General features: G+C 44.4%; 7 protein-coding genes across 9 annotated transcripts; 5 read left to right on the forward strand and 2 right to left on the reverse strand.

Moving 5' to 3' along the window:
* The first annotated feature begins 25 nt into the window (after positions 1 to 25).
* LOC120451389 (solute carrier family 2, facilitated glucose transporter member 5) lies at positions 26 to 2,237 on the forward strand. 2 transcript variants are annotated; one of them, XM_044006404.1, is made up of 5 exons: positions 26 to 316; positions 437 to 720; positions 880 to 1,480; positions 1,543 to 1,864; positions 1,926 to 2,237. In XM_044006404.1, exons 1-5 carry the CDS (start codon positions 308 to 310, stop codon positions 2,177 to 2,179), a joined length of 1,470 nt encoding a protein of 489 aa, XP_043862339.1. In that variant the 5' UTR covers positions 26 to 307; the 3' UTR covers positions 2,180 to 2,237. The 2 variants fall into 2 exon arrangements, with proteins under 2 accessions (XP_043862339.1, XP_039490990.1); XM_039635056.2 differs by having other exon boundaries at positions 31 to 322.
* A 308-nt stretch (positions 2,238 to 2,545) lies between these two features.
* LOC120451985 (solute carrier family 2, facilitated glucose transporter member 1) lies at positions 2,546 to 4,301 on the forward strand. Of its 2 annotated transcripts, XM_044006398.1 has the most exons (6): positions 2,546 to 2,688; positions 2,742 to 3,488; positions 3,559 to 3,771; positions 3,839 to 3,941; positions 3,995 to 4,048; positions 4,107 to 4,224. In XM_044006398.1, exons 1-6 carry the CDS (start codon positions 2,572 to 2,574, stop codon positions 4,121 to 4,123), a joined length of 1,251 nt encoding a protein of 416 aa, XP_043862333.1. In that variant the 5' UTR covers positions 2,546 to 2,571; the 3' UTR covers positions 4,124 to 4,224. The 2 variants fall into 2 exon arrangements, with proteins under 2 accessions (XP_043862333.1, XP_039491950.1); XM_039636016.2 differs by having other exon boundaries at positions 3,995 to 4,301.
* Positions 4,302 to 4,825: 524 nt separating this feature from the next.
* On the forward strand, positions 4,826 to 9,948 carry LOC120457986 (potassium channel subfamily K member 16). The gene is made up of 7 exons (XM_039645481.2): positions 4,826 to 5,344; positions 8,114 to 8,553; positions 8,631 to 8,982; positions 9,051 to 9,280; positions 9,343 to 9,469; positions 9,660 to 9,761; positions 9,817 to 9,948. Exons 2-7 carry the CDS (start codon positions 8,249 to 8,251, stop codon positions 9,886 to 9,888), a joined length of 1,188 nt encoding a protein of 395 aa, XP_039501415.1. The 5' UTR covers positions 4,826 to 5,344; positions 8,114 to 8,248; the 3' UTR covers positions 9,889 to 9,948.
* Positions 9,949 to 10,062: 114 nt separating this feature from the next.
* On the reverse strand, positions 10,063 to 11,634 carry LOC120443680. The gene is made up of 2 exons (XM_044006888.1): positions 11,511 to 11,634; positions 10,063 to 11,451 (listed from the first exon to the last, which is right to left on the reverse strand). Exon 2 carries the CDS (start codon positions 11,384 to 11,386, stop codon positions 10,172 to 10,174), a length of 1,215 nt encoding a protein of 404 aa, XP_043862823.1. The 5' UTR covers positions 11,387 to 11,451; positions 11,511 to 11,634; the 3' UTR covers positions 10,063 to 10,171.
* Positions 11,635 to 11,816: 182 nt separating this feature from the next.
* On the forward strand, positions 11,817 to 15,408 carry LOC120443897 (calcium permeable stress-gated cation channel 1). The gene is made up of 3 exons (XM_039623328.1): positions 11,817 to 11,978; positions 12,654 to 13,571; positions 13,630 to 15,408. Exons 2-3 carry the CDS (start codon positions 12,660 to 12,662, stop codon positions 14,998 to 15,000), a joined length of 2,283 nt encoding a protein of 760 aa, XP_039479262.1. The 5' UTR covers positions 11,817 to 11,978; positions 12,654 to 12,659; the 3' UTR covers positions 15,001 to 15,408.
* Positions 15,409 to 15,545: 137 nt separating this feature from the next.
* Positions 15,546 to 19,370, reverse strand: LOC120443886 (cullin-4A). Its single transcript, XM_039623308.2, has 11 exons — positions 19,093 to 19,370; positions 18,601 to 19,020; positions 18,297 to 18,541; positions 17,769 to 18,229; positions 17,532 to 17,718; positions 17,240 to 17,432; positions 17,044 to 17,180; positions 16,597 to 16,986; positions 16,259 to 16,537; positions 16,046 to 16,198; positions 15,546 to 15,979 (listed from the first exon to the last, which is right to left on the reverse strand). Exons 2-11 carry the CDS (start codon positions 18,923 to 18,925, stop codon positions 15,884 to 15,886), a joined length of 2,466 nt encoding a protein of 821 aa, XP_039479242.1. The 5' UTR covers positions 18,926 to 19,020; positions 19,093 to 19,370; the 3' UTR covers positions 15,546 to 15,883.
* Positions 19,371 to 19,415: 45 nt separating this feature from the next.
* On the forward strand, positions 19,416 to 20,707 carry LOC120443939. Its single transcript, XM_039623390.2, has 2 exons — positions 19,416 to 19,503; positions 19,582 to 20,707. Exon 2 carries the CDS (start codon positions 19,601 to 19,603, stop codon positions 20,078 to 20,080), a length of 480 nt encoding a protein of 159 aa, XP_039479324.1. The 5' UTR covers positions 19,416 to 19,503; positions 19,582 to 19,600; the 3' UTR covers positions 20,081 to 20,707.
* Positions 20,708 to 20,730: the final 23 nt, after the last annotated feature.

The raw sequence follows: 20,730 nt of genomic DNA on the forward strand, positions 1-20,730 counted from the left end.
TATGATCGATTCGTGAGAGTATTTAACTATTGACATATATGGCCGGGAAGTAGTTGGAGCAAACAAACGCCCCCGTCTAATGATAAGAAAACAAGTATTCGTAAGACAAAACGCTGAATTTATCTATGGCTGGTTATATGCTGTAAATGTATTCCAAGTCCGGGGCAACCGAAGTGAAGATGTGTTTATGTGATTGATATACAAGCGGCGTGGATGACTCAACAATCTGTCGAATGGCACTGAGTGAACCGTCGGATGCGAGTCACTTTCGGTTTGGCTTTTGCGGTGCCAGAATCGTTTCATCGCCATGGTTGTTGTAATGGTGATTTAAAACCTCTTCTCTAAACTTTCTCATTCGGGACGAGTTTGTTGCTTAAGTCTTTCGTTTGCGCTTATCGCACAGTGCTAATCATGTAAATCTCTGTCTTCCTTACAGCACGTGACTCCGCCAAAAGTCAATGGCTGGACCCCACTTCTTATGCTCATCTGTCTGACCGTGACGCTGGGCACCACCATTCCAGTAGGCTATTTCTTCGGGGTTCTCAATGCACCGGCCGAGATTATTAAGAAGTGGTGCCAGGACATACTGGCGACCGAATACGACACCATTGTCACTGCCGGCCAACTAGATATCCTATGGACCAGCATTGTGTCCATCTACCTGATTGGAGGCATCTGCGGATCTTGCTTCAGCGCTGTGCTTAGCGATAAATACGGCCGGTAAGGCCTTCATACCATATTGTGATTGGATTCCTTCCATAATTTACAAAGTGTTTGTGAAAGTCTGTAATGCTGCTAATAGAAAAGTAGTCGACGTGCCAATTTTTCATTCAATTCAAAGGTTTTCTTTATAATAATTAAGTCCTGTTTTCCTTTCAGTAAGGGATGCCTCGTGATCAGTAGCATCCTTCTCGTTGTTTCCGGCATCCTGTTCACCTGGTGTCGTGCTGCCAAATCCCTGGAAATGATTATGACTGGCCGCTTCCTAGGCGGCATCGCCTCCGCTCTGATCTTTACCGCTCAGCCCATGTATCTGCTGGAGTCCGCTCCATCGGAGCTCAGTGGCAGCGTCGGAGTGTTTACTTGCATTGGTGTAACTGGTGGTATCCTGCTCGCCCAGGTGGTCACTCTTTCCCACTTGTTGGGGAGCGAACGGCTGTGGCCCTATGCCTTGAGCTTCTACTGCCTATTCGTTGTAGCATCGCTGCTGCTTCTTTGGTGGTTTCCGGAAAGTCCGCGATGGCTCTACTTGCACAAGCGGGATTCGGCCGCCAGTGAGAAAGCTCTGTTCCGTTTGCGTGGAAGAAATGCAGAGGAGGAAGTGCATCAGGAACTGCTTGAAATGAAGGCCACTTTCGAAGCCAAGTCCAGCTCCGAAGCTAGTTCTTTGTGCTCGGTATTAAGGAATAGGGAGCTGTGGCTACCACTCCTGCTAGTCTGTTCCTTCCAGGCCACCCAACAACTTAGTGGTATCAATGCCGTGAGTAACACAACACATATTTCTCATATTGCATTTTGTGTTAATTTCTGGTTTTATCGCAGATATTCTTCTACTCGCTCTCCATTTTAACTAATGCTGGTTTCTCCGACGGGGCAGCCATTTGGTTAAATCTGGGAATCGGAGGCTTCAATCTTTGCACCTCCCTTCTGGGACCACTTCTAATTCGCAGGTTTTCGCGTCGTCCTCTGATGATGATTTCCTGCTCCATGTGTGCTCTGGCCCTGCTTGCCATGTCCTTGGGGCTATTCTTCTTGGAGAGATCAGAGAGCACGGTTCTCACCTACTTTTGTGCCGCCTTCATTCTAACATTTATCCTGGGTTTCCAGCTGGGACTAGGCCCAATCGCTTACTTCATAGGCTCAGGTTTGTAGAGCATATCAAAGACAACATTTGCAATTTATAATTTATTTTACATTTTGAATAGAGCTCCTCGAGGATTCACCTCGTCCTGTGGCCATGTCAATGGGCAGTCTTTTCTCGTGGATCGGAAACTTCCTCGTGGGCATGTGTTTTCCCTTGCTGCAGAGTGTCTGGAGCTCCTTTGCCTTCATTCCGTGTATGTGCGTGTGCCTCTACTGCCTTCTGCTCACCTGGCGTTACCTGCCAGAGACACGTGGCCGGGAGCCGAAGGATGTCAAGCAGCTTATGAGCCATGGGTTTTCCTCCAAACGGAACTGACGTGACATGTACCTTTACACAGAAAATAGCACAAGCTGGAAGTTCATCAAAAACTGCTTCCACCTCTTTTTCAAAAGATATCCATTTAATAAATATGGTTTCTATATAATTCTGATTTCTAATGTAGAAGATGAACTCCTGATAGAAAGTTGTTTAGTTCGTAGTAAATAGTAGTTTAGTTGATTTCCAAGTCATTCTGAGCCTTGATCAATAATTTCGATGAGGCATCCAAAGCCACTCTTGGTGACCCAGAATTGTAGCCCTTGAGATCTTGGTCTCTCTGATCTCGCTTCATTAAATAGCCCTAAAGTATGCTTTAGTAATTTGCTGGGCCAAGCTGTCATCATTTTGGTTAAATCATTACAAAGCAATACACTACCATAAATTCCGGAATGGCCGAGGGAAAACAGGGCTGGACGTGCCTTTTGATGCTCATATGTGTGAGCATCACCGTGGGCACCGTCATTCCCGTTGGGTATGCCTTCGGCGTGGTGAATGCTCCGTATGCCGTGAGTAAACCGAGAAGATGTGCAAAATAGCCCCAACTGAAAGGCACCTCTAGTTCATCAGGTCGTGGATAGTGGAATCGGCTCTAACGCGGTACTCATCGCGGCTGGGCGACTCCCAGGTGACCATAATGATGTCGGCCGTGGTCTCCATATTCTTGATAGGTGGTATGCTCGGCGCTCCGTTTGCACCGATCTTTAGTGCCCGACTAGGCCGTCGAGGAATTCTGACGCTCAGTGGATTGCTCTTGTTGGTGTCCTGCATCTGCCAGCTCTTCTGCCGAATGGCCAACTCCATCGAGATGCTGCTGCTGGGGCGACTGATCGCTGGACTGGCTGCCGCTCTGATCTACGCCACGCAGCCCATGTACTTGGTGGAGTTGGCTCCGTCAGAGCTAAGTGGCAGCGTAGGAGTCTTTACTTGCATCGGGATAACCGGCGGCATTGTTTTGGGCCAGGTCTTTAGCTTTGATTTCCTTCTCGGCACGGAGAAACTGTGGCCCTACGCGCTGTCCGGATCCGCCATTTTCGTATTGATCGGACTGGCGCCCATCTTCTGGTTCCCCGAGAGTCCGCGCTTCCTGATGTCCCAGGGCCGGAGGGAGAAGGCCAGGGTCACGCTGATGCGTCTGCGGCGGGATGAGGGACGTGTGAACGCGGAGATGGCGGAGATCGAGGTCACCTCCGAAGCTCAGGGTCAGGGGGTCACCACGAAGGAGGTGCTGTGTAATAGCAGGCTCAAGATGCCGCTGATCATCGTTTGCTCCTTCCACTTTGTCCAGCAGATGAGCGGCATTAGTGCGGTGGGCTACATTGAATACAAATATATAATCCATAACGACAGATACTAACAGAACATTTTCAATTTGACAGATATGGTTTTACTCCATAGAGATCTTCACACAATCCGGATTCACTGCAGCAGTGGCCATGTGGCTCAACTTCGCCTTGGGACTTCTGAACTTCATATCCGCCCTCCTGGGACCGTGGTTAATGAGAAGCTTCAACAGACGCCTTATGATGACGATCTCCTGCCTCTTCACTGCCATCTTCCTGACCCTACTTGTCGTTGGCCTAAAACTAATGGTGATATCATTTAGCTGCCCTTTGGGTTTTCATACTATGATACGATTTCCTTTTTATCCGCCCATAGTTAACCATACGTGAGTTCTCATTCGCCAGCATCGTCTTTCTGACGCTGTACCTCATCACATTCAACATGGGTCTGGGGCCTATTCCCTACTTTATTGGCTCAGGTTGAAATCCGCGGTGGTAACCGGAGTATTGCTCATATCTTTCGATCCCACAGAAATCTTTGAGACGGCATCACGGCCCTCGGCGATGGCCTTTGGAAGCTTCTTCAACTGGCTTGGCAACTTCGTCCTTAGCATGATCTTCCCCACCCTAAACGAGTCGATTGGACCATTTGTATTCCTAATATGTGTGGTCTTTTGTACATATGGGTTCTTATTAACCTACCGATATCTTCCCGAGACGAGAAACCGCGATACCAAGGATGTCGCGTTGCTCATGGAGAACGGCTTCAAGTCCAAGATAAAGTAGGGTCAATCTGCGAGTGATCAGGCACGACTCTTTGACTGGTGAATTTTTCTATAATTTTAAAATATACATATATGTATGTATGCTAGTAGGATCTCATTCAAATAAAGATTTCTTTGTAAGTTGAATACTTTGTAATCATTGTGAGCGAAATTTTCGTTTTGTAATCAAAAGCTTAAAATGCTTCGAACCAGCAAATGAACAAAATTGTGTCCTGTTATCCAAAAAAAAGGTGTTAGTTATATTAAAAAAAAACTTTTATTTATCTCATACAATTGAAAAAATCTAAGTACTCATTTTACGAAACCACAATATACAATATAGAAATGCAATAAATACATTTTTTTTTAATATTTCACATAATATTTTACACAATATGGCTAGCATTATCAGTACTGAAATCCCACGCAAACTCAGCCTAGTGATAAATATAGGGCATTAGGAAGTCGGTGCGACCAGCCACCTTAGTGAGGGATTCCTCTCTTTCCGAAAGATCGCCAAGAGATCACCATTCGGAATCCAACAGCGCAGCGACGTCACAGGTAGCGCGTCAATATGGCCGTCTATAAATACGGGTGCGAGTACGGGTCTCAGTGGGCAGCGGAACGTCGAGCAGCACGCACGACCGGCGGATGAGGCACTTGCTCCATAATCGCATTCGGCATCGGGATACGGGCAGAGATGGCTGTGGTCAAATGAAGTGAGGTGAAGTGTGGTTCGGTTATAAATAAACAAGGCACGCGAAGCAAACGAAGAAGTTGTTCTGTGCAGATCAGCCGGAATCGGGATCGGATAACTCTCGGGAAAATCGAAATCTCTAAAGTAGCTGGTAGAAGGCATTCCTTGGCGCGCGTTGAATAACACTGATAAAATAATATACAGAGCGCGCAAACATAAATAATATTCCACATGCATAGCTCGCAAATACATCAGCTGCTAAAATAAACGGAGCGTTCGCAGCTCCAACAACAACGAGAACAACAGCCACCCGTCCGCCGCTCATGACGTCACGGGGGAGCATCTGGCGAGGAGCATCAGTAGCATCAGTAGCATCAGTAGCATCACCTTCAGCAGCGAAACAAACCGAAACGATAATCAGGTTCGTGATCCTTTACAATTAACACAAAATGGATACTACTAATGCAATCCCACCGTAAAAATCGCTAAACAATTTACCAAAAACAAATCAATTAGCTTTAAAATCCTTTTAAAATATTAATCAATGTGAAGAGTAGAGAATAAAATATGGTGCTGCTTAGAAAAATATAAATATTATATTAGGGTTGCGTTTATATACCTAGTTTTAAAATTGACCATTCATTTGCATATTTGTAGCTAAATCCCACACTATTCCAGAGACTTGGTTTTCAAAAAATCTAAAGAAATATTAAAATAATCTACTGCGATCTGTACGACAATTAATTGAGAACATTTTCAAAAACTGTGTTCGTATAGTCGCGACTTTCTTTGTATGGCTTCGTCCAGGTAAAAAACGGATTAGTATTTTAAAAACTAATTTTTTCCGTCGTCACAAGCAAAGAAAAGCAACCGGATACGCAACCAATTTTCCCAATTTGCGGTCAATGCTCGAAAATTAGTTTTCAAAACGCACATTTTCTGCTCCGATGTCATGTCAATTGGACTGCTGGTCATCAATGTGTGGAGACGGTGATGATGTCGTCGCCGTTATTTCTTTTTTCCGTGCCGGACACCTTTTTGCCCCGCCATTGTCGCCGTATTTTCACCGTAATTAAATTTGAAAATCTCCTCTCGTGTAGCCGCTGACACTTAACATTCTGGGGCTGTCTGTCAGATTTAAGCAATTCTGCTTTCCATTTTCGCCTTGGCGTTGCAAATTATAAGCGCTCAGAATTAATTGTGCAAGTGGGTTGGCCGAAGGATCTGCCTGGCAAAGTACTTGGTCAGGGTACCAGGTCTTGGTATGAACAGTGACTGACAACTGACACCACAGATTGGCTGACGACTTGGCTAGTCCATGAAAACGTAGCAGGGAAGTGTGCTTCCAATCACTGCAGTCATATCTGGCCCGAAAACAGAATCCGAGAGATATGACGCAACTTAGTTTCTAACTAAAAGGCAACTCAAGTGGCCGAGCAAAATATTGGAACACTTAGTAAATAAACATACTTTACAGAACCTATATTGAAAATTCAATATCTCTTTTTGTTGCCCATGGATTCGCTTTCTGAGAAAGATCTAAACACATTACATTAGCATTGGCCGGCCGTTTCCTGCGCCTTCTGCTTTGATCTTTTCGGTAATCTGCGGATTCGAGTTAGGACGTCTTGGAAATTTTCAGAGCAATTATAATTGAAAATTTCTATGCTAGGCGAAACAGGCATTTCGAGCTAATGAGTGTACGTCCAAACGGAAAATGGCTTTATTGCCGCTGGCCAAAAATATCCCGGCCAACTCGCCCGAAGTGCATTTTAAGTGTCGGCCACAAAATGCGCTCGGTCTTGGCCAGAATCACCGTGTCTGTCCCTCTCGTGGCTTAATTGCATCCAAAACATAAACAGCAGGGCATGTTTTTTATGTCAGACCCTCTGCGGTCTATCCCTGTGAAAAGCTTGATCCACTAATGTGTTTTCCTACCTTAGTTTTGTGTATTTTCATTGCAAACACAGGCTGGTGGGCCTCAGTTTTTAGTTTCTATTTGTTTTGTGCTTGTGTTTTTTAATTATGTATAAGCAAGGCAGACATCAATTGCAAATCGAATTTAATTTATGCCTGCTGGCAGAGTGCGTGCGAGATTGAGCAAATCAATAATTATATACATATGTATGTCTGCCAGATATCCCCAATATGCTGGGCAAGCGAATGAGGTGTGTTAGGTGGGCAGATAGGCAGATGGGAAGGTGGATTCCAAGGCCATCCAGATACGTGGATCCGCGGAATTTCGGCAGCCACAAATCAAGCGAATGACTGTCGGCCCCGTCCAAAACAGAAGTTTATAAAAATAATCCCCAATGAACTCGTATTTCACACCCACTAAATAAAACCCTAAAAAAGACGGAAAACAAACAACAACGCTGCGTTTGGCAACCGCAGACGCCGCATTGGATCGTTAGAAACTTTCTAATTTGACGCCACGGCTACGCCATCAATTCTAGAATCTAGACGAGTGTCATCCTCCGGCCACGCGAGAAATTTGAAATACCACACACAACCGATCCGTGGGAATGGGAAGAGATGAGTCGCGATGAGACGAGATGATGTGACTGTTCCATAGGCCAGCTGCCAAGATCGTAGTCCAATAATTCATGTTCATGTTGGCTGTTCATTAGAGAGCATAGAAAACACTGTATTAAAAATAAAAAAACCCATTCATGCTGCTAGTCGAAATATTCGATGCCCTCAAAAATGCGCGAAAACCGTCACCTCGCATGAGTTACATGCAGTTTCAGAATTTTCAACAACTAAACAGCGCAAGTTAGGGAAAATAAAATATAATCAATTATGTTAATGGCAAAAAGTATATATTTTCGAGTGGGATTTGTAAGCTTATTTATTCACACAACAATTTGTCAATATGTCAATTTATATATAAAATGGTGAATTGGGTTTTATAAAAATGAAAAGATGGTTTAAAATGTAGTTTTAAATTTATATTAAGCATGTACATAAATATTCCAGCAGGAATTGATATGCCTTTTTTGCGATCTTGAGATCGTATAATTCACGATAATCCCAAACCATGAAAATAAACCACCCACACACAAAGAAAATTCAACGCATACATTTTATTTAAGAAGATTTATGCCGCCAAACACTTTGATAATGTAGCAACTTGTTTATTTACCACTCTGAACTGGCGATTCGGTAAACTAATCGTGTATATTTTCAGCGATAGGTAGCCGGAAATCCCTTCAGACGTCATCAATGCGAGTGCTTGACCAGACCCGAGCATGTCCAGCCGCTCGCCAGTGGAAGGCCAGACGGAACCGGAATTAAGACCAAAACGGAAACGAACCGAGAAGAGATGTCCTCCCGACGCAGCTCCTTTCGCCGGAAGGAGAAGCCGGCCTTCGAGCGCTTCAAGGACCACTGCCGCCACTTCACGGCTTTCATGTTCAGCAACGTGGGCATCATTCTACTGGTCACATTTTATATTATCGGCGGAGCGTTCATATTCCAGAGCATCGAGATATTCGAGTACGAGCGGCTCAAGTCGGAGAAACCGCACCGCTTCATAGCCCGGAACTTTAGCGGCGAATGCCTCAGCCGCATATGGGAGCTGACGGCGGAGAACATCAGCTTCTTCGACCACCACGCCTACAGGAGACGGTAAGTCGTCCATGTGTTCCCAAACAAAGCTACATATTTGGTTTTTGAGTACCCTAAACCCAACGTAATCGCGGCAGGGTCAACGATGTACTTCTGGATTATCAGAGGGCCATAGTGAAGAAGCAGCTCAAGGGACCCGACGTGGAGCAGTGGAGCTTCTCCGGAGCCTTTCTCTACTCTCTAACGGTGATCACGACGATCGGATACGGGAACATTACACCGCACTCTGAGTGGGGAAAGCTGGTGACCATTCTGTATGCAATAATTGGCATGCCGCTGTTCCTGCTTTACCTGTCCAACATAGGCGACGTCCTGGCCAAGTCCTTTAAGTGGATTTACTCAAAGGTGTGCTTGTGCCGCATCTGCCCCGGCGTGGCCAAGCGCCGGATAATTCGCGAGAGACGAAAGATGCGCCAGTTGGCCAGAGCGGTGGGTTGAAAATACACAACACTTTTAAAAATGATTTAGATTCACTGATTTTGGGTATCTGACTGCAGCTCCAGATGCACGACATGGAGAATGCCCGGGGAAGCAGCAGCTACACTAGCACCAGCAGTAACACCTCATCCAACAGCAGCAGTAGTGAATACACCAGGAGTTCCCGACAGAGTTCCAGCCTCATGGATATTCCGTACACCGAGTCCGACTCGGATATCGAGCGCGAAATACGAGGCAGCACGGATGAGATTACAGTGCCAGTCACTGTGTGCGTCTTCGTTATGGTCGGGTATGGAAGTCTCATCCTCCTTTGGCCAATTACGAACTTCTAAGGGCACCTCATAATTACAGGTATATCCTCTGGGGTGCGCTGCTCTTCGGTCGTTGGGAGGACTGGAACTATCTGGATGGAAGCTACTTCTGCCTCATATCGCTCAGCAGCATTGGATTTGGAGATCTGGTGCCAGGCGATCGTGTGGTAAGGATATTCATAGATTTTCACTTTATTTCAGCGCTTTTTCGAAATCGCATATAAATGTTAAGTTTCAATAGTTGTCATTCCTAAACAAAAGGTTTTGATTAAGGATTACTATTGTTTTATTAATTCACACACTTTAAAGCGTTTTGAAAAGATACCTAAAATGCTCAACTAATTTTGCATTTGTTAGATAACCGCCGACAAAGATAAGGTGGAGGTCAGCTTCATTCTCTGCGCCATATATCTGCTGCTCGGGATGGCCGTGATTGCCATGTGCTTCAATCTGATGCAGGTAAATTAAACAGAAATACCCCCTATATCGTTTCTAAGGCATTTTCTCTTTGCAGGAACAGGTCGTTCACAACATTCGGGCGATCAAGAGGGCATTCAAGGCCTGCTTCCGGTGCCGCACCTCTTAGGAACCAAGTGGCCCAATCACAAAGATGTCCCGTCGTACAAAGTCATATTTTTATTCGCTGTTAGTATAGGCTCTCCTAGGCTAGCTTAAGGTAGAACTGTACATATAAAACTAGACAAAATGTGTTCCTTTTTGGTATATGTATTGTAATCATAAATCGAGATCAAAGCATGACTTTTAGAGTATTATATGTTTAATCGGGTTGACAAGAGCATACATGCATTTGGACTACTGTCTGAATGATATAACAAATACATCGAGATCATCATTAAAAAAATGAGCCTCTAACCCACTGCGGTCCTTGGTCTCTGGCTGTCCCGTTCCAACCGCTTCTGCCTGGCAATCATCGCAGTCACCTCTCGATCCATTTCCAGCGGTGGGACAACTGCGATCTCTGCGTAATTGGGCAAGGTAGTGCAAACCCTGTTCGCACAGGCTCTCTGGAATTGCTTGGCCAGATCCTCGGAAATATTGCCCACACACAAATTGGTTAATAAGTCAAAGGCTGTTACTTTGAGGGCTTCAAATTGCTTTCGTGTCTTTCCCGTCACTTGCTTCCTTATGATTTTCTTCATTGTAATAGGCCCCGAGGACAATTTGCTAGGATCATGGGCAGCTAGCGTCTTCTTGGTGTCAACTATCAATTTGCGATTACGCACTTCCATCTTCATGGTTGGAGACGGCACCTTGGTGGATGATACCGACGAGTTCTTTTTCCTCTTTTGAAGAGGAGACCACACGGGTGTCGGCTTTGCTTTGCTGGCGGTGCCCGCTTTTTTACGAGAATATGTCCTTACGGCGGCCACTTTCGGCTTACTCTTGTTGTGGACGACTTCAATCGCTTGAGGGTTCTGCTCGGTGTATGTCTCATTTGGCAAGACTACCGGGGAGATTCTAGTCTTAGAGATGCTTAAGGGCGTAAATATTTTACGGCCCGATTCGTTAGCATGGACATAGGTGACGTTCTTGCTTAAATTCACTGGCGACGTCATCTCAGTCTGAGAGAGACTATTATTTGTGTAAGCTGACACCATAGACTTGGAGGATGCCACGCTACCAGGTGCCCGCTCCTGGCAGGACAATTCGTACATGGGCATCTCACCCTGTGAAGGTAGCCGAAAGGGGCGGCAGCGCAAACCCTCTGGCGTAAGCTGCGGAACGGCGTTTTCCTTACCAGCCCGAGATCTCAGAGACGAAGTATTCATCGGTGTGCTCTTGGCCAGTGGGGTTGGGGGATTGGCAGCGGCAAAGGAGCGCCGTGGAGGGCTCTTAGCAATCCTGGTTCCTGAGCCCATGTCGCCCATCACGGGATCCGACAGCATCCTGCTCTCTGGACAGCACCTGCGATTTGGTATAATGTTCTGCAAGGTGATTCGCCCCCCAACGATTTGCGGCATAAAAAGCTCGCTCTCGTAGTCAGGACTCTCCACTAGGAGAACATTTTTGCCGGACAGCAGCTGGATCTTGAAGATTAACTCCTTTGTTGGTGCACGTTGCATGGTTATGATTTGGTGGGCAAGTGCCGGTTCAAGTCTTATAAAAGTCTGAACAAAATGTTCCCTGTCTGTAAAAGGCAACGTTAAAACGAACTAAAAATTGTAATTTAAAGTCAAGTTGACATACCAAATAGTAATGTGAACAGGACAGCGGAGAACTAAAAAACGATTACAATTCTAAAAAACGGAAGCACAGGGCTGCATCGTATACGATCCTTAATGTGATGTGTGTTAGTGATGGTATTTTCTCAACACGATATATCCTATTAAAATAACAAATATATTTATTAATAATAGATATTTATATAATCTTTAATCCTATTTATTATTTTTGTTTATTATTCAACACAGTTTATAATTAATAAAAGGTTTCTATTCACGACTACCTCTAATGATACCTGCCAATCGATGTTTAACAGTGAGTTATCGATAACTGCCAGCTAAATGCAGCTAAGGAGCGAAAGGCAATTATTCCATATACTTTTTACGACACAAAGTGGCTTTTATTGATCAAAACAATTGAGGATATTCATGGGTTATGTTTAATGTGAAGCTACGAACAACGAGTCACTGGGAATAATACAATTCAGCGAAGGTATTATGGTGAAAGTTTGGTAATCGCAGTGCAATGAAAGCAAATAACAATCAGAAACACACAAATACAATGCCATTTAGCCAGTGAAAAATAATTAAATAAGTAAATGCCACGAGTGGGTTTCTTTTATTGCATTTTGCACACTTGACACGCGACAGACCAAGTCGAAAATAGATTAACGATGATTCATTTCGGAAACAAAGCCAAAAGAAAGGTGGTGGAGGTGGACTAACATGACGTAGTGCTTCTTCCCCCCACGGACAACAAACCCCTTCTAGATTGCCTCACGAACACTAAAACATGTTTGATCCCCCCATTATCTCATTTCCAAGACGCATGATTTATAACATTCTGCCTTCGTCAATGAAGATACAGTATCTGCTAGTTTTAATTGGGTTAATCTGTGGGCGCATTGCCTTCCAGCCCAGCATCTGAATCTGTGGTCTGCGGACATTGTTTGTTTTGCCCTAGTGACCCCAAAGAGATGAATCAGTCTGGGAGGCGAGAAACCGATAATCGGTGTTAGAATCAAGCGTCTAGATTTTCCCACGCACTTATCCATATACAAACAAAACGGAATTGCATTGGAGAAAACCCGATCAGCTGTGCTGTTATCGAGGCCTTATCAGTGTCTTCAAACACACTACTTATAGCTTCTGGTTTCTTTTTTTTTAGTGATTCATGGTCATGGCGGAATACAGCAACATTTCCTACTGCCAAGCGGTGGCCAACCGCACTTCGTTCTTTACCACCGCCTACAATGGCATTCCGGAAACTCTAATACTCAACACTATTTTTTGGGTTCTCCTGATCCTTTTGTTCACGACTCTGCGACACCAGGCAGGTGACTTTGGACGTCTGGCGTTGGTCAACAGCAATGGCAGTAAAAAGCGCTGGACCGAGATTTTCTACTCGCGAGCCACCAGTGTTTTCGATCCCCAGCCGAGCACTTCGACGCAGGTGTCGCCAAGGCCAAGTACCACCTCCCAAGGAATTGCCGACTCCACGCCCTTATCCCCCATCCAGCCGGAGGAGGGCTTTTTTGGTTGGATACAGGTTACGCTGAAACTGCGCAAGGAGACCATTCTGCTGCATACTGGGCCGGATGCCGTGCACTACCTATCTTTTCAGCAGCATCTAATGGCTGTAATGGCATTGGTTACTATCGTCTCCCTGGTCATCATTCTGCCTGTCAACTTCCTAAACGGTCCCAAGGAAAATCCGTACGATGTGAATGCCTTCGGTCGCACCACAATGGCGAATCTATCGCCGGATTCGCCTTGGTTGTGGGTGCACACGATTATCACGATTCTGTACATTCCGCTGGTAGTGCTCATTATGCGGCGAGCTTCCGGACGAAATGCCTTCAAGAAGGCAGCCACCCGCACCATTATGATTTCAAACATATCCTCCAGCGATCGTAACAAGACTGTTGTACGAAACTATATGCAGGAGCTCTTTCCGGATGTCACCATCGAGAATGTGTCCATAGCATACAACATTTCACGACTCTATGTAAGAAACGCGGAGTTCGAGCGAGTTCACGAAGCACGATTGTACTGCGAGCAGCATAGGAATAGGGATACTCTTATGGTAAGTTCATACCCTTCAAAATTGTTGTAGAGCATTTGTTTCACACAGTCTATTATAGGCCAAACCAGACATGTGTTCCTGCAAAAAGGAAAACGCCTACGAGTATTACCAGCGAGAGGAACGCAAGTTGTCCGGCGATGTTGCCCGTCTGCGTGCTTCCACCATGAATGAGCCCCTGGACATTGCGTTTATTACCGTGTCCACTGTGCAGGAGGCCCAGAACATTGTAACGCACTTTACACCGGGCACCTACCGTCAATGGCACTTGGTGTTCGCTCCGTCGCCTGATGATCTCTTTTGGGAGAACTTAAATGTGAATAAGAGTCACTGGTACTTAAAATTCTTCTGCGTGAATGCAGTGCTCTTCCTTGTCCTCTTCTTCCTTTCCACGCCGGCCATGGTGGTAAGCCTTCTAAACAGTCGACCATGGGTAAAGGAAACGGAGGGTAAGATATCGCCGCTCGTTGCCGACTTCCTGCCCACATTGATGCTTTGGACCCTATCGGCACTGATGCCCGTGATTGTTGCTATTTCGGACAAGTGGATGAGGCACTACACGCGCTCCAAGCAGAACTACTCAATCATGACGAAGTGCTTTGGCTATCTGCTTATGATGATCATGATTCTGCCTTCCCTTGGACTGACCTCGGCACAGGCGCTGCTAGAGTGGGGATTCACAAATCAGACGGATCGTTGGCAATGCATTTTCCTGCCTGAACGCGGCTCCTTCTATGTGAACTACATCATTACGGCTGCGTTTATAGGTACTGCGTTGGAGCTGCTACGCTTCCCGGAACTGATTGTCTACATCTGGTCACTGCTAAAGGCGAAATCGAAGGCCGAGACGCCGTACATTCGCAAGGCTATCCTAATCGAGTTTCCTTTTGGAACGCACTACGCTTGGACAACGCTCGTTTTCACCATAGCCATTGTGTATAGCGTAGCCTGCCCACTGATCATGCCCTTTGCCATGGTCTACATCTGCCTAAAACACTTCGTGGATCGCCACAACCTCTACTTTGCCTACGGTCCGTCAAACATGATATCTCGCAAGGGTGGTAAGATCCACTCCACGGCAGTTACGATGACCAAGTTCTCGGTCGTGATCCTGGTGCTGGTCATGGCCATGATATGCTTCTTCCGCGGCGATGACGGAATGGCTCGGTTTCTGCTGCTTATCATCAGCCTAGCTATCACCTTGACTTTGTTCACATTTATGTCACCAATTAAACGGTGTGCTGCCACGAGGCGCCCGAGCATTGTGGAAATTGCCGGACCGGCACCCATTTACGTGCCCGATGTGCTTAAAGATAATGGAGTAAGGACCAGCAGTGTCCGACCCTCTGTGGCAGGATTTGGGGGCTATGGCTCCGATAGCGTGTCCGAGTACGACAGCTCACAATACAGCGTCAACAGTGTTGAGGCGTAAATGGTATTATTGTCGGGAGACACTACAAATATTTTTGTAAAATATCTACAAAAGCCACTGAGAACTTTGCAAGTTGGCGGCTTTGATTTGCATACGAAAGAATGACAGGAGGATAACACCAAGGCAATTTGTGATACCTAACGCATCTTCAATGTCATTTATATAGTGAGCCCCTGCACCCAATACCGGTGGCAATATATATTTCTGATCTGTATATAATCTACATTATTTCCCAATTTTATGTGTAACAACTGTATATATTATATTCTTTTGCTAAATGCTTATCAAAGAGCTCGACGCTGATTTTTCAAGGCAGTATAGTTTGTAATATTTTACAAATGAAACACGAAGTGCATTATATTTTCACGTAATTTTTTTATTTATGGTAAATAAAAAACTATTAAGTTATGCGTATCTCTTTTGCATACAGAGCTACTAGTACGAGTTATAATTATTTTAATACTTCCTTTAGAAAATTAGCCTGCAAATGTCACTTCTATTGTTAATTGAAGGAGAATTATTAATTAAAAGTAAACAAGTTAGAATTAGTCCAATAAATACGTTTATTGAACACGTAGTTCTTTTTCAGTTCGAAAACTTTTTTGAATTGCCGGAGGTATCGACTTATCTGGAGCGATAACCTACTTCAAGGGACTCGGCTTTTAAATTAAACGCTTAATTTATTGTGTGATAAGGTAACTTACAAAAAGAACTGTCGCAAGTACACTGCTAGCTGGCGGAGTTTTCAACGATTTAGTTAAAGAAACAAAATTACAGCTGAAAAACTTTCTGCATATCGCCGAAAGGACACTCCAAAAACTTCATTATACTGCTAGTATGTATGTGTATGGTATAGAACAAGTTACACAGAATTTGAGGGCATTTATGCCACATAGTTGTATTGGTTTTGATTATCCTTGTCCCGCTCCATGTAGTCGCGGTCGATGAGCGACTCGATTCGCTTTTTTAGGTCAGCGGGCTGGAATAATACCAACAAACTTATTAGCTTCTTTCTACTATAAATAAAGAGGATAAGTGGACCCACCTTGACAGGGAAGGTAAGCTGGTTAAACAGCTCGGTGATGAGAAGATTATGGCTCAACGTTTTCCGCATTTTCATAATGCGCACAATAGCCGCATCAATTTGATACTGGCGATCCTGAAATACTCGCTCCTCGGTCGCCTTTTGCTCCTCATTCTAATAGAAAAGGAAAATAATTAAGTGTTGGAATATTTCATTAAAATTAAAGGCACTTACTGTTTCTTTCATCTGTATTTGGTTGATCTTGATTCTAAACAATTTGTTTGTGAACTCATTGTTAAAATCGAACTGATCGCCATCCAAAATTTCGCGCCCTTTCGGTGATTTTGTTATGACGCGGGCGCGCCCACAAGCCAGGGACTGAAGTGTTCTGCGCAACTCACCATCCTCGATTAGGGTGGCGGCCAATATCTCCTCGTAGCTTAGAACTGGCTTATCGTTAAACAATAGAAGCACAAGCGCTTGAAACAGCGACACCAACAATTCTTTCGGACCCTGTGAAGCATACGTAAGCATTGCAACCGCATAAAAACATTATGAGTTATTTTAGTTACCGCATCGAATTGAGCACGCAGCATACAATTTCCCAATGTAGGCTGCCACTGCAACTTCCGCCCACTATGCTTTTCCAGATAAAACTTGTTGAAAATCTGCTGCGGATTAATGAACTGTGGCGGCATTGTGACCTCTGTAGGCGCATATGTGGGCCAGTAGCCCATGGTCAGAATGCTGACGCACAAGTCCAAGTTTTGGACATCGCGGTTGTTGCCCAATGCGTGTCCGCGGAACGCAAGGTTGATATCTCGACTCAGTTCCATGTCCTTAAACATGCCCTCCAGCTTGGACGTAAAACCACCACCGCATTCCTGCTTAAGCTTGGAGAGCATACTCTTTTCGGAGTCCACTGATGCCGATTTGCCCACAAGTAATCGTTTGGCCAAGTCCTAAAAACATATTGGTTACTACTTAATGCACAATAATATACAGTGGATTGGCACAACCTTTTTGTAAAACGCTTCAAAGACATCTTTTCCATGTATAAAGCGAAACAGAACCATAATTTTATCTAGAGTCTTTTCCAACTCCTCATCTGTGGTTCCCTTGTTGCCCGACCGCAATTTCATATCCACGTATTTAGCTAATGGAAGAATAAGGTTTATCCAACTCCAATTAATAGTAAGTAATAGACGGGCTTACCAATGAGCTCAGCCGGCTTGTTGGCACGTTGGTTGATGAAGAACTCAAAGGCTTCGCGCAACGAGTTTGTGAATTTCTCATTGTGCTCAAAGCAAGTGCGAACTATCACATCCATTTTATCCTTGAAATCTAGCAAATCTTGGACCATGCTCTTATCCTTTTCGGGATCAATGACAATGGTGCGTCCCTTTTTCTGAAAATAGGCATTTTAATACAATCTATTATTATGCTACACTATGGTTAAACAAAGAGACTCATTTAATAATTTATAGTATTTAGAAGAAACACATACCTTAATGAAACCGTTGAAATTGCCGCACAATTCAGATGTTCCATTTTTGACTCGACTAAGCAGCCCGTACAACAGCGTGAGGTCGCTCAGTCTGTTGTCTTCCAACAATGAATCTAAGCCCTTCTGCAATATTGACGTTAGGTGTTCAGCGAGTAACTCCTTTTCCACATTGTAAATCAGCGGATGTCTGCGAGAAATACATTAATAAATGTTTTTAGTTTTTGCTGGCGTACATACTTGGTGCTCGAGTCTAGATAGTGACGCAAACGCTCGTTCTCTTCGGCCAAACGCTTGTTAACATGCTGTAAATACTCGGGAACCTCTACTTCCTGCATCTTGCGTTGACTCTCAGCCTTATACAATTGGTTGGTTGCATCGAGGAACTTCTCCTCAAAGGAGCTGGTGTAGATCTGCAGGTCGCATAACATGCGAACCAAACTCTTCAGCAAACCACGGTCCACGGTGGAGCCTTGTCGTTCTTTTTCAATAAGCGTTAGTATACCGTCGACGGTTCTCTTTTGGACAACGCTGTTTTGGGCGAAATGGATGCGAAAAAGGTCCAGCCCCATGTCCCAAATCGAGTGAATGGACGAATTCTGCAGCACATAAGTTCGATCCATATACAAGAATATGCTGCGAATCATGATCATTTGTTGGCAGAACGAGAGCCACCAGTGGTTGATCTTTTCCAGCAAAATCTAAAAGGCAATAGAATAGGATTCATTTATCTTGCATAATGCATTTTTTATCTAAACAGCAACATACCAGTTTGTCCATGCTGCCGCCGGTAAGCTCCTTGAGCTTAATATTGCGCTTTACGTGTTGCTCTGTTAGCTCATTGAGTTTCGCGTATAATTGCGCATCCATCTTGTGGCTGCACATATTCACTACCGCCTGGTAGAGCTCCTCCAGCGAATATTTAATGGGCTTGGAGAGTTGGATGGCGATAACGGCCTCTTCAAGCTTCACGTACGTGTCCTTGGAGTAGTTATCGGGCAGTGTGGGCTTATCTAAAAAAGCAAGTTTATTCAGGCAGTGTAAAAACCGTTTGGATCTAGACAGGACCTACCCTTAAAATTCTTAATAACTATCTTCTTGACATCGCCGGGCTTGCTGTTGTGAATAGCCCCCATGCGATTTAGAAGATTTGAGGTAGTTGAAGGCGTGCGGATCTCGCCATGGCTGCCGCCCAGCTTGGAGAAATTTGGCAGGCGCTCGCCGTTGGTGGACGCAGAATTCATGTTTTGGGCAGCGAAGGCACTGCGGCCCAGGCTCGAGGCGGCGGCAGCGGTGGGGGCAACGTTCTCGGCCTTCTTTAGGCAGGCGGCGATGTTCTCTGTGTTCTCGTGCAGCTCAGTTGTGTCCATGGGCTTGTACTTCTTGGCCGCACTCATAGCTTTGGGCCCCTGCTGCCAGCAGGCTCTCCACTTCGCTCCTGTGCGCCTAATCCTGGCCTGCTTCCGTCGCACCGGCTTTGTTTAGTCCTGACCTTTAAAATCAGTTATTCATTGCAGGATCTGCCTGTAAGGTGATAATTTGCAGTTGGTTTTTATATACTTACCCTTCAAATTATTACCAGCGAATATTCCTAATATTTTTGCGACTTTTGCACTGGGGCCGACAACAAATTGGCAACTCGCGACCTCAAGGCGAAGAGACCTGTAAATTTTCCGGCTGCGAAGTAGGTTTTTCCGACAAACGGTGTCCTGGTGGACAAATTGGGTTCCTTCGAAGCCTGGGAGACTATTCAAAACGAAACAACTTCGCAAGTACAATTACACAGCCAGCATTTTACTATTTCGGTTTTGGTTGCATGCGGAAAATATTGCTTTGTACGATATCGGGCGAATCAAAACATCGATTGGCTGCTTGTAATCGATATCATTGCTTATCGATACTGGTGTAAATCAGGTTAACATTGCCTATCGCTGTTAGAACGACGCATTGTTTTTTCCTCAAAAATAATTAGGAAGTAAATATTTATCAATTAAAGAAAACGTGTAATATTTACCTATTAAATACATTGCTTCCTTTTCCAAAAAACGTGTAGCTTAATAAACCCATATAAAATGAAAACAAAAGCTGAGGAAGAGCCTCCTTTCAGAAATGCAAAACGTAAAATAAAGGGGGAGAATTTTCCAGCGAGAAGGATACCCGCAAACGTCTTGAAACGCACGCTTGAAATCGCCACCAGTCCCGAAGATGGCTTTTGGCTGAACCAAAACCCATCTTGTTCTCCTCCGGCCAGCTATGAGTTTTACTTCAGCGTTAGACGATCAACTGCGTACGAAAAACTACGACTGGCCCGGAATTGCCTAATGCAGCGGGACTACAAGAATTTGGCTAAAATACTGGCCTCCAATCATTTGGGAGACACTCTGCTCCAAAGGGCCTCCTTCCAAACATTCACTGAATATTCCAAGGTTCTTCAAAAGTGCCCAAAATTCTACACAAAAATGGAGCAGTTGCGAGTGGAACCGACGCCTCCGAAAAGCCCCACAGTTGAGGAGGAAGCATTAGACGAATCATTAGATGCTATTCTGTCCTAGTTTGTATCATCTACCCTTTACCCATTAGTCCTCCCAACAAGTCAGACCGATTATTGTTTTTGGTAAAAACACAACCTTATATATGTGTATATATGTAATAAGCGTTATGTTCTTCCTTTTATTTGACTTACATATAATATCAATATATTTTAAGGTTTTGCTAAATAAATACTGAAACGTGTATACAAAATGAGTAAAAAGAATAAGGTGTGTGGTGACTTAATAAATCATTATATACACTTTGAATTTTCAAATTAATCATATGTGATAAACAAGTCTCGATTATTGATATCTCGCAGTTTGTAATTTTTAGATACGTTTATACATATTGGGTACGTAATTGGTAACAACTTCTAGGTACAAAGGGCTTTTGCTTTCCTTTTTGCAGAATATGCTTGTATTTCTTTTTAAAAGCATTATTGGCTTTCAAATTTTGTCCGCAATATGGATAGTTTGGGCTTAGGTTTGGTTAAATTGATATTTCTTTCAACGTTGTTTTATAAACTCTTTGTCAAACCATTAACAACAGATTTAGAATACTTGAGTACGAGTGTAAGTCAAGAGCCCGATCAGAGCGGGGGGGCCTTTGTGCATATCGCTAGTATCTGTTTATGGCAGCATAAAGTACAAGCATACAATACATAATTATA

This window comes from Drosophila santomea, chromosome 2L (assembly GCF_016746245.2).
Source record: "Drosophila santomea strain STO CAGO 1482 chromosome 2L, Prin_Dsan_1.1, whole genome shotgun sequence".
Taxonomy (NCBI): Eukaryota; Metazoa; Arthropoda; class Insecta; order Diptera; family Drosophilidae; genus Drosophila; species Drosophila santomea.